The 11,811-nt window shown below is 66.1% G+C and overlaps 1 protein-coding gene across 1 annotated transcript in view; it reads left to right on the top strand.

The window, feature by feature from the left end:
- Nucleotides 1-660: 660 nt before the first annotated feature.
- The window catches only part of PIEZO1 (piezo type mechanosensitive ion channel component 1), a 54,430-nt gene continuing 43,279 nt past the window's right edge, over nt 661-11,811 (top strand). Inside the window, 1 exon segment of the mRNA XM_049622744.1 lies at nt 661-1,351. Coding sequence (XP_049478701.1) covers nt 1,288-1,351 — 64 coding nt within the window. The 5' untranslated portion in view covers nt 661-1,287.

Genomic DNA, 11,811 nt, shown 5'->3' with positions numbered 1-11,811 from the left:
CCTGCTCCGAGACCTTGGCCACACCCCCCATTATGGGGTGAGCCGAGGTGGCCAGATTCTGGCTGCCCTTGAAGGTGGCTCCAGCTGTCTCCACTAGAGGCTGGGACTAGCCAGCATCTGCAGGCGGGGCCTGGGACTCCCAAAGAGCTGGGCCCTATACCCCATACCTCCCCAGCCTCCTTGGGGCTCTGGCCTTGGGGAGGAACCCCAGGGCTCCAAATCTCACAGGGTTCTAGAAAAAGGCCAGGGTCAGACGCGAGGCCAGCAGGAATTAGGGCAGGAACAAGAGGGCAGAAGCGAGGCGGGGGACAAAACCAGGCAGCGATAAACAGCGGCCTTCCCAAAGTCGGGCTCCCTGGCTTTGGCAGAGTCGGATGGGGCCAGTGCTGGCCGCAGGCTGTCTGGCTCCCGACCACACGCACGGGTCCCGCTCCCGCCGCCCAGTCTGGGACTCAGGACCCGGGTCCAGCCACACTCATGTGGGCCCTTCTCCACTCTCCTTTCCGAGCTCACCTCAGCGGCGGCAAAGGCCAAACTGAGGTGGCCTGGCCGACGTGCCCCGCACGCCCTGGACTCAGACCCCGGCTTCTCCACCCGCGGGGACCGCGGGACCAGGCGGCCGTCCCTGCGCCTTAGCGCAGCGACCCGGTGGCGGCCCCGAGCCACCCCGCGGTCCCCAGGGGGCGCTGCGCTCTCCCGTCCCCGGGAGCAAAGCGAAAGTCGCTCCGGCCACGCGGGGCCCGGTGGCGCGTGGGGCGCTGCCCGGGGAGCCGCGCGCTGGGGGGCCTTTTCCCCCGCGCCCCCCCCCCCGCCCCGAGAGGCGACGCCGCGGCTCTCGGGGCGCGGGCTCTTCCCGGGGCGCCTGCCCACGGGGGTGTCCGGGCCGCAGGGCTGGCGCGGCGCGCGGGCCGTCGGGGAAGCGCGGGGGCGGGCACGCCGCGGAGGGCGGGCGGCGGGCGGGGGGCCGAGCTTATAAAGGCCCGGGGCGGGGAGGGAGCGCGCCGCCAAGCCGCCGTCCGGCCCTGCTCGGCCTCCGCCCGCCGCCGCCGAGAGCCGCGCGCTGCGCTCCTCCGCGGGGCAGGGCTGGCACCGGAGCGGGCGCCTCGGGCCGCGGGCCGAGGACGCGGAGGAGGCGGAGGAGGCGGAGGAGGCGGCGCTCGGGTCGCCCCCCCGGGGGTCCTGGCCGCGGCGCGCAGCACGTGCGCCCCCCCGCCCTGCGCGCCATGTCCCCCTAGCGCCGCGGCGGCGGAGCGACCACCCCCGACCGGCCCCGCGGGCCCCCCGGGCATGGGGCGGCACGTGCTCGGCCCGGTCCTCTACTGGCTGCTGCTGCCCTTCGCGCTCCTGGCCGGTGAGTGCGCGCGAGGCGCGGGGGCTCCGGGCCGGACGAGGGCGCCGCGGGCCCGCTCCCCCTTCCCGGCGCGGACGCCCAGCGAGGAGATTCCCCGGGACGCGCGGCCCGCGGCGCCCGCATTCCAGACGCATGAGAGCGCCGGGGAGGGAGGGCGGCGGCGGGGGGGGGGGGGGGGGGCCGGGGGGAGCGGGCGGGGGGGGGCGGGGGGGGCGGCTGGTGCCACCGCCGCGACGTGGGGAAGTTCCGGGCACCCGGGGCGAGGGCGTGCTCACGAGGGAGGGCCGCAGCGCTGAGGAGGGGGCACCGATCTCTTTCCCTGTTTCGCGTTAAAGAAAAAAAAACAAAAAAAAAAACAAAACAAAAAACGCGCAAACTTGCATCACGACTTCCTGACCAATCTGGGAGAAGGCGGGCTTCCTGCCTGGAGCTGTTTAATCTGGAGCCTCCCGGAGCCCAGCTAACCTCCCGACGGTTCCCATCGCTCAGATCGGCTCCCTTTCCCCTTCCCGGCCCCACCCCCGCGGCCTGGGGCAGGCCTCTGCTTTGGGAACCATAGTTGTAAGTTTCTCCCTGCCCTTCCCGGCTCCCTGGCTTACTCTCCGGGGTCTGTCTGGGGCCGGAGGGGGAACACCCCCCAGAAGGCTCCGGCCTTAGTATTAGAGCTGAGGGTCCCCCACCCTGGCGTCCGTGCCCCTTCCGGAAAGGTCACTGGGTTCTTGGTGCCCCTAAGGCCCCCCCTGCCTTCTCTGTGCCCAGGGCAGAGTGCCCAGGAGCTCATTCCGCCCTTCACTGGCCGGAGGCCCCTCCACATGAGGCCATCTTCACGGGTGTGAGCTGGAAAGCAGTCTGATTAAATTCGTTCTCGGAAACATGGAATGATTTGCATTGTGAAAGCCTGTCTGTTGGGTGGAAATCTGTCCGACCGTGGTGGGTGGGGTGTTTTGATTCTGAAAGTCCTTCCAGGGCCTCTTAAATCGCTCCAGGTAGGCCCCTGCCAACTTTTGTTCTAGGTAGGGGCGCGGATCCCCCGGGGCCGGGAATGTGCGGGAACTACTAGAGCCCAGCCGCCTGCACTGCACTCGGGCTCCCAAACAGACCGTGTTTTGATTTGTCGCAGAGGGAGACCGTGAAACAGGGGAATTTTGAGGACAGGAATCAATGGAAACCATTGAGGTCGGAGAGGAGAGCTTGAGTCAGCCCTGTGTGGACAGGGCAGCTCGGGGTCTGCTCAGGGGAGAGTTCAGGGTCACCCGGCCTATACACCATACTGGCTGGCTTTCCTCCTCTTGCCTCTGGAAAGCCAGACGCACAAACAAACAGACCAGACCTAGCTAGAAGGGGTGAGGGGTGAGGGGTGGGGGTGGGGGGGACAGGTAAGCTTCTCCGAGGACGGGTTTATCTCTGATCGCCCTGCAGCACACCTGTGTCGTCCTCCGTCTGGCCTTGCCAGCTGGGAAAGGAACCCGTTAGGCGGGGGGGGGGGGCACTGTGGAGGTGGGGCCCCTTCCTGAAGGACACACCTCCCCCCAGCTGGCGAGCGTTCTGGTGCGCGATGGCAGACTGGTCCGGGAATGGGCCACAGAGTAAATATTTTCACATCATGAACTCTTCTGATATTTTTTCCAACCATTGAAACCTGTAAAAACCATTCCTGGGAGCCCGATTTCGGCCCACGGGCCAGAGCCTGCTGGCCTGATAGTCAGTCAGGGCTCCTGGGTTGCCTGGCTCCTGGCTGTTCCCCGTGTGGGTGATGGATGCTGGCTCTGGCTCAGGGTTCCCACCTGGGCCGTACTGGAGTCACCTGGGGAGCTTGTCAACTACTGATGGTGAATTCACGGTGCCCTTTTCTCAGTTCCAAATAAAGTCTACTTAAGAAAAAAACCCCTGACGCCCAAGCCGTGCCCCACGCCGATTCCGTGCCTGGGTGTAGGGCTTGGGCCTCAGTATTTTTTCTTGAGCTCTGGGGGAGGGTGTTGTGGAACCGACTGAGCTGAGAGCCCTGCGGATGATACCTGAGACTCTGGAGGCTGGTCTCCTGTCCTGGGCGTGGGCAGCTCCCCGGGGACCCTCCTGCTGTCCCTCTGATGGCAAGACCGGCTGCCATTGGCTCTGCTGCTTTTCTGTGTGCCTCCTCGTCCTCTGCCAGGCTCTGGCTGGAAATGGTTGGTTCCGCGGTGTTCTGGAAGTGTGTGTGTGCGGATGCCGGGTGAGGCGTTTGGATGTTGGTCACGTGTGCCCCGTGCCGGCTCGGGCAACGGCCACGGTGAGGGCTCGAGCTGTGCTGGGGTGCCCCTCTGTTACCCCACGCCACTCCCTGGACAGCCTGACTCTGCCCCTGCACCATGGCAGACGCTCCCCGGCTCTCAGCTCCTCTGCCGGCCCTGGAGCCGGGGGGGGGGGGGGGGGGGACGTCCCAGAGTTGGAAGCTTCTAGAGAGATGTCCGGGCAGGACATTTTGTGATTCCCGTAGGATAGGCCACGCCTCCTGGCCCGGTCCTACCGGGGCAGCCAGAAACACACTTGGCCGTCTGCAGGGAAGGTGGCTACACCACGGTAACTTCACCAACTACGGGAAACCCACATGGTGCGGCAGCCTGGCCTCGCCTGTCGGCCTCCCCCTGCACCCGGCGTCACCTGCGCCACCCGGTCCCCGAGAAGCGTTGCCGTTCAGAATGGGGACACTTCCTTCTTCTCACCGTCAGTGTCCCAACACCCTCGTGACCAGGCAGGCAGGGACAGGGGTGGATTCGCAGTGAGTCATTGTGCCCAGAGCCAGTGTGGAGCCTGGGGCCGTCCCGCTCCCAGGCCCGTGCTCCCCGCGGGGCCCACTAGGGAGGGAAGCACCCGGAGCCGAAGCCGGGTGGCCGCGGAGCTGGGGTGGCCCTGGGAAGACTGAGTGAGTCAGCAGGATGGAGGAGGCTGCGTGACAGGACCCCGGGGGTGTGTGTGCGCACAGGTCTTGGGGGAGCTGACGAGGGGTCACCTGCGCTCGTCCCCCTGGCTGCGGGATGCGGAGAGCCCCCCCTCCGGCCGGGAAGGGTCCTGCAGAGGAAGTGTGTGCGCTGGGGGTGGGAGGAGTCCCCGGCCTCAGATCCCGGCCCCAGGGCTGCTTCCTGGGCGGTGTCTGCTCTTCTGACCCAGCACTAAATTTGCTTCTGGGGCTCGGAAGATGGAGGGGAGGAAGAGTGGGCCTTGGGGACTCTGCCCTGATGGGCCCCGGGGGCTCCGAGCGCAGCTGCGGGGGACTGCCCTCCGTGATGCGGTGCTGACACAGGGCCAGCCCACCAGAGGGCCGTAGACACCCCTGCTGCCGCCGCCATCTTCGGGCCCGGGCGTGAGCTTCCTCTTACAGGAAGCCACCCTTGACCGCTCTGGGCCTCCTTTGACTTAGCAGTCAACAGAATGCGGCGTTTTTCTTTGCTGCCTGTTTTATTTATTTATTTTTTAAAATGTTTTTAATGTTTATTTATTTTTGAGACAGAGGCAGAGCATGAATGGGGGAGGGTCACAGAGAGAGGGAGACACAGAATGCAAAGCAGGCTCCAGGCTCCGAGCCGTCAGCCCAGAGCCCGACGCGGGGCCTGAACCCACGGACCATGAGATCATGGCCTGAGCTGAAGTCAGCCGCTTAACCGCCTGAGCCACCCGGGCGCCCCTCTTTGCTACCTGTTTTAGAGATGCGTAGGCATTACTTACGTAGGGTTCTTCCGTAACGGAGACCTTTTTCCTTCCGGTTCCCAGGCCACTTTCATGCCTCCGCGGGTGAGGGGCTCGAGCACTACGGGAGCAGCCGATAGGGCTGCACACGCCCGCTGCGCGGACCCAGGCAGAATGTCTGCCTCCTGCTCCTGGAGGGGAGCAGCCGCGTGGCTGGAGCCTCCGGGAGAGGTGGGGCGGGGCGGGACCAGCTTCTCTCCCCTGAGCTCTGTCCCTACCCTCACCTTTGCACTTCTCTGAGTTTTGGGTGGTTTCCGGATGAGGAACCTAAGGGTTGGGGAGCCTGATTTACTCACCTGAGGTCACGCAGGTAGGATGAAGCTTCTTCTGTCCTGGCCTGATGTTACCTGCCTGCAGGGGAACCAGGACGGAAAGTCTCTGGGACCGGGAGGGGAGGCCTGGCTGACTTCGCTGGGGCGGGGCGGGGGGGGGGGGGGGGATGTCCTGCTCTGAACTTGCCAGGCCCTCACCACTCTCTGGGCCTCAGTTTCCTCGCCTGTAAACCGGCTAATAAAAGTTGAAAGGCGGTGCCCAGGTCTCTGATCTCGGTGGTGTCTAGGAGCAGGGGCGGGGCAGGCCTCCCACACGGTCCTGGTGGGCCGGGAGCCCCAGAGCGCTTTTCCAGATGTGCGGCTCGCAGGCTGAGTGCCGGCGGTCAGCGGCCAGGTCGGGTGTCCGGGGAGCTGGGTGGGAGGGGCCACCGCCACTAGGGTCCCGTGCGCTCCAGGCTGCCGGCCAGCCACAGGCGGTGCCCGGGGAGGGGGCGGTGTGGTGTTCTGGGCGGGCTGAGGGCCGGAAGGTGTCTGCAGCCTGGCCCCCGGCCACCGCGCACGACGCCCACCCGCGCAGATTCCGGAGTCTTTCCCAAATTCATTCAAACTTTCCCTCATCCAGCTCTCGTGGGACAGAGCTCTGGGCAGGAGCCTAAGTTCTGTTTTGGGGCCAGTGGTGGGTGTGTGTGTGTGTTGGGGGGGTTCGTTCTTCTCCCTTTCTGACCAGGCTTGCTTTCCTTGGCCGTGAAGGTCACCTGGGGCCCCCCCCCAGCGCCTGGCACTCTGGTCCATAAGTGCCTTTGTTGGCTTTGTTCCTGTGGTGCCGGGCCGATCACAGATGGGGGGGAAACGCAGTGCAACGGAGCCCCCAAATAACGCCTGTAGGACGCACCCCCCAGCAACGCGGCACAGAGCCGAGGCTGGGCTGGGGGGCTGAGCACCTGCTGGGGAGAGAAGTTGGCGGCCAGGCTGGGGAGGGGGCACCTGTCTGGAAGGAGCTGAGCCGCGGCCTGGAGGATGGGGGTGGGGGGGGGCGTCTTTTCTAGGCTCTAATCCCTTGATGGCGGCTGGTAGGAGGTGGGGGTGGAAACTGCGGAGTGCACGGTTGAGGTGGAGCCTCCCCGTTTTCACTTCCTGCTTCGTTTTCAATACACAAGTAATAGAGGAATGCTTTCCGTGAAACGGTGAAATTTCAGTCAGATGAGGTAAAGTGCCCTTGGCCTCTGAGCCTGGGAAGCCACGAGGCAGGGTGCTGCCTGCTCTCGTCCAAGCACGAGCAGATCCGCCGCGGGGGCCGCGCAGCAGCACTGTGACTCAGTCTCCCCTTCCGTCCTTCCCCGTCAGGGAGTCCCTCAGTTACTGGGGCCCCTGCTCTGGGAGTCCGGGCTGCTCCCAGGTCTCCGGGACCACATCGGTGCCGTCCCCAGGGACGGAGGAGGGGATGGGGACCCGGGGGTTTCTGTTCGTCCCCCGGCAGATGAGGCCGAGGCCAGCCGCCCTGCGCCGTGGGGCAGCGCCCGGGCCAGCCCAGCCCGGCCCCTGGGTGACGCCAGGCCGGCCTCAGGCCGACGTGCGTGGCCTCCTGCCTCCGTGCAGCCGTCTCGCGGGGACTCTGCTGAGTGGGGTGGGTCGATTTTTCTGGTGTGTTTTAATAACATAATTATAGGGAGTATTTTTAGGTTCCCTCTAACGGGCTAGCTGTTTACCAGGCTCGACCTGCACACTGTTTTTCTCCCCGAGTATATATAGCCAGGCCACTGCTCCTTCCTCGGGCTCAGGCTAAAGAGGGACCAGGCCGCCTCAGCCGCCTCCTGTGGTTTCCTCTGCCAGCGGAGGGCGGCCGAGATGGCCCTAGAGCCAGCAGGCTCCGCAGGAGGGACGGGGGCCTCGTGGACGGCGGGGAGGGGGGGGTGCTGTGGCTGGGTGAGGGGCACGGTCCTCAGACGGCTCCCCGTGCAGCTGTGTCCCGGCAGCACCTAGGGGGTGTCAGCTGGCCGGTCCCTCCCCCAGCTTGGGAAAGAGCAGAGCTGCTGCGGGGGGTGGGAGGGACTCCTCAGATCCTGGTCACCGTGGGTACAGAGGGGCAGGGCAGGGGAGGGCCAGGCGGGGGGTCCCCAGTGGCCCCTGAGGAGGAGTCTTGATCTGTCATCCGCTGGAATCAGCAGGGCCTGTGACTGTCAGCTGAGCCCAGGGTCCAGTCCTGCCTCTGTGAGGGCGTTCCCACCCCCGCCCCGCTCATTGATTTCTGTTCATGGTTGAAACAGCGTCTAAAGCAACACCTCACCGGCCGCCTGGGGGGCTCAATTGGTTGAGTGTCCGACTCTTGATTTCAGCTCAGGTCAGGATCTCACAGTTTGTGGGTTTGAGCCCCATCCCTGCTTGGGATTCTCTCTCTCTCTCTCTCTCTCTCTCTCTCTCTCTCCCTCTGCCCCCTCCCCTGCTCTCTCTCTTTCAAAATAAATAAAGGAACGAGAAAGAATTCATCACTGTAACACCCTTAAAGGGGGTTTTAAGGGGAAACCACATGGTCCATCCCGGGGCCCCGCCGAGCTGGTCTCTCTCTCTGCTCTCCTTTCCTGCGTGCGGTGGCCGGGGGGGGGGGGGGGCACAGCTCCCACTGGCAACTCCCGAGGGCCGGGCTGTGGGCCGAGGCAGGTCTGTCTCCCTTGGATGGGGGTGGGGGGGTCTTCTCACGCTCCCCAAAGGAGCACGTTGCCCAGGCTGGCCGCGGTCACCCGTGCTGAGGTGCTAGGCTCCTCCTGGCAGGCTGGCACGTGTGTCCTTGTGACTTCCAGTCTAGGTGCAGCTGGGACGTGGCCTCCAAGCCGCCCTCACGAGTGCAGACGTCACGGCCTGCAGCCCTGCCCCCTCCTGAACTGCCCCCTGGGCTACAGACCTTGTTCCTTGGCCCCGACCCTGAGGCTGTGTGGCCGCCCCTCCCGCTGACCGGTCACTTGGGCACGGACCTCTGTGTCATCTCTCCGACTCTGGTGTTCACTCGTGACATGGGGCCCTGGGGGTGCCGCTGTGGAGGGAGAGTGGCCGTTGGCACAGGTCGGCCCACCCCGGAGCCGCGACCCTCGGGCCCGTGCCTTCGGCCTGTTAGTGCATCACACGTGTCTCCCCCGTTCCTGGGGCGGATCTTGCCCCAGGCCCTGCCCGTCCTTTCCTTTCGCCCCCACGTGCCTGTGGCTGCCCTTCCCCAGGGACTGGGTCACTGCCACCATCTTTCAGTCTTTCACTCGGCAAGTATGTTTGCAGAGCCTGCTCCAAATGTTTGCAGAGCCTGCTCCGTGGCCGGCTTCGCGGGTCCAGACGAGGCCCCAGCGGAGGACGGTCCTTGGTCCACGCCTGTGTTTTTCACTGAGGCGTCATGTGACCAAGGGCGCGAGCTTAAGTGTCCGTCCGGTGCGTCTGACAGTTGAATACGGATCGTGTGAGCGCCCCCCCACCAAGCTGGTGCTTGTGCCAGAGGCACTTGGCGGTCACCCTCCACGACTGACCTCTGCCCCCCAGGTTACTTCTGTTTGCCTTTGGGGCTCACGTCGGCGGGACCGCCTGCGCTGTGCGAGTGCGGCCCGGCACCGGCCGTTGCTCCCGCCCGCTGGTCCCCGACGTGGACGCCCCCCACCCCACCGTCTTTCTGCTCCGGGTGGGTTACGTTCGCTCGCGCACACGGACATGGGATGGCGGGGCACGGGGCGGTGGGTGCCTCCGGGAAGCCGCCGCCGTCCCGGCGTTTCGTGGTGCCCGCTCCCGGGCCGGGCGCCCTCGCCAGCGCGTGCTGACCTCGGGCTGCCCCCGCTTCGAGGGCGTGACGTGGGTCCCGTGGCTTTGGACCGCGCCGCCCTGACCTTCGAGGTCTCCCTCTGTGACGTGCGTCTAACAGTCGCCTGCTTGAAAACGTTGGGTTGCGGGTCTGTCTTTTGCGTTCGACTTGTGGCTGTTCTTTGCGGGCCTGGGTTCTAAGGTCTTGGTCGGTTTCCCCGCCTCTGGTTGCCGACTCTAATCATGCCCCTGACGAGGTCTGTTGAAGAGCCGGCGTTTGTAATTCCAAGCCCCGGTGGCTCGCGCCGTGCCCTGTTTATGTGGTCAGCTCCCCACCTCCGTCGTGCGTGCTGTGGCCGCGGCCTGGGCGCCGGCCACGTGGCAGGCTTCTCGGCGTGTCCTGACCCGTGTCCTGACTTGTCTCCCGCTGCTCCCCGCGCACCTCCTGCTGTGCTCGCCCCTCGCGTGCCTGCCCAGGCCTCCCCCGGGGCCCCCGTGCCCGTCTCCAGGGGCCGCCTGCCGTGGCCGGGCCTCTCGCGCTGCCCTGGCCGGCCTGTTGTGAAAGTGACGGTGAACGTGACTGTCCGGGCCTCCCGGCCCGCCGGCCCGTGTTCCCAGGATGCAGCGGACGCCTGCGTGCCCTGCATGGTTTTCCTTCTCCCGACCGACTCCCCCCCCAGGACCATCTCCCTGGCCTCACGGGTCGAGTCCGGGACAAGGCAGGAAGGCTCAGGGCTGTCGCGCACAGCGTGCCCTGTTTGGCCCTCCGGGGGCCCCGTGAGGTCCTCGCACGTCTTCCCCGCAGACCGGCCACCCGGGAGTCCCTGCGGCCCCGTGTCCTGGATCGACACGGTCCTGCGGGCAGACCTCACCAGCCCAGGGTGAGACGGTCAGGATGTTTAGGGGCAGGGGCTCGGGGTGGGGGGTGGGGGGTGGGGGGGCCCTGTGGGCCCAGGACTGGCACCAGACGGGGTCCTCGGGACCGAACAGCTTCTTTCTTCGGCTGCGGGCCCTTGTTGCTCTGACCTCGGCAAGGACCCTCCTGCTCCAGGTCCCTTCCTGGCCGTGGACGGTGTGACCTCCCGTGGACAGAATGACTCCAGCCAGCACGGGAACAACGTGCCGGAGCCTCGTCTGGCCGGGGGCTGGCTCCGCGCAGAATCCTGGACATCGGGGGCGGGGGGGGGGGGGGGTGAGCCACGGATCCCGTGTCTCTGTGTCCTGTGCCTGAGGAAGCTGGGGGGACGCTAGGCCTTCCTCTTCCCTGCCCATCGGTCCTGCCCTCCGAGGCTGTGGGTGGAGACGCTAAGGGGTAGGGGCTGTCCTCGGGCCTTCCAGAGTGAGGCCGCACGGGGAGGGGTCCGCACTCCGTTCACCAGACCCCTGCCACGTACTCCCCCCTCCCCGTCTCCCCCGAAATGGCTGGGCAGGGCGCTTGCCACATGGCTCCTTGCTCTCCTCTGTCAGAGGGCGTGTTATCCACTCGGTCTGTGCCCCTGGGTTCCCTGTGTGTCGAGCAAGGGACAAGGATCGGAAGCAGAGTCACGTGCGTGTGCCGGGGGGGGACACGCTCCTCTGAAGGCTCGCTCTGCGTGGAGACCCTGGCCCCCCGGGCGGATGGCGTGGAGATTGCTGTCTCCAGAGGAGGCCTGAGAAGCTTCTGGGCCAGGCCGGCTGCACCGTGTTCTCCAGCCTGGGGGACACCCCAGGCGTCGCGAGGGTCAGGAGCCACTGAGCCTCCCTTTGCGTCTGCGGGCGGTGTTGCCGGCACGTGGCAAGGCCCTGAGGTAGGGCTGAGTCACCCTAGCGCAGGATTTTTTACCTCGGTCCCCGGGGTTCGTTGCCACCCGCCTCGAAGCATGAAGAGGTGGGCACAAGGTCAACGAGTCGCAGGCGGAGTAGAATCAGGACGGAGGAAGAGTGAGGAAGGGTCTCTACGGAGCGGGGGGTCGAAGGTGAGAGCCGGGACTGTAGGCGGGGGCCTTGACCTACAGGGTTCTGGTCGCCCCCCTCCCCTCGTTCCTTCTCGGGTCCCACCCCCATTGGCTTGACGGTCCGGATGCTGGGTTGCCCTCTCCCGTTGGCTCGATTCCATCGGGCGAGGGGCGGTCTGTGGCCACATCGTTCCCTGTGGGTCACACGTTTTACGTCCACTCCTCATGTCCGGTCAGGTCTTTTGTCAGATCCCTGAGGGGACTACGTGCCGTCTGTCACATTCTTAAGAGGAACCCTACCCCCGAGGGGGTTTGCTGTGGTCGGACGCTCCCAGCAGTGTCCGAGGTCCGCGTTTTTCGCCTCTCCCTCTCTGCCTGTTCTGTTTGGTCCTCTCTCTCCCTGTCACGCTAGTGGCCGTGCGGGGACTGGGCCTCCCACCGGGACGACCCCGGGCGGCACCTGTTCGTACTTGCTCCTGGCACTTGCGTGAATCCGTGTCCTGCCTCCCCCCTGCTCTGTGTACAGATGGAGAGTGGAGGGCCCCCTGGGGCTGCCTTGGGACCTCAGCTGCCCTCTGCCGGTCCTGAACGCCGTCCCTGGGGCGCCCCCAGGTACAGCCGTGCTGGGGTTCAGGTCGACTGTGTGGGTCCCGCAGCAAGAGTCCTCAGAACCACTGGTTTAGGGGCGCCCGGAGGGCTCAGTCGGTGAAGCGTCCGACTCTTGATTTCGGCTCGGGTCGGGGTCTCACGGCTCGTCGGATCGAGC

Source organism: Panthera uncia, assembly GCF_023721935.1.
Source record: "Panthera uncia isolate 11264 chromosome E2 unlocalized genomic scaffold, Puncia_PCG_1.0 HiC_scaffold_20, whole genome shotgun sequence".
Lineage (NCBI taxonomy): Eukaryota > Metazoa > Chordata > Mammalia > Carnivora > Felidae > Panthera > Panthera uncia.
This window is presented reverse-complemented; position numbering and strand designations above follow the sequence as displayed.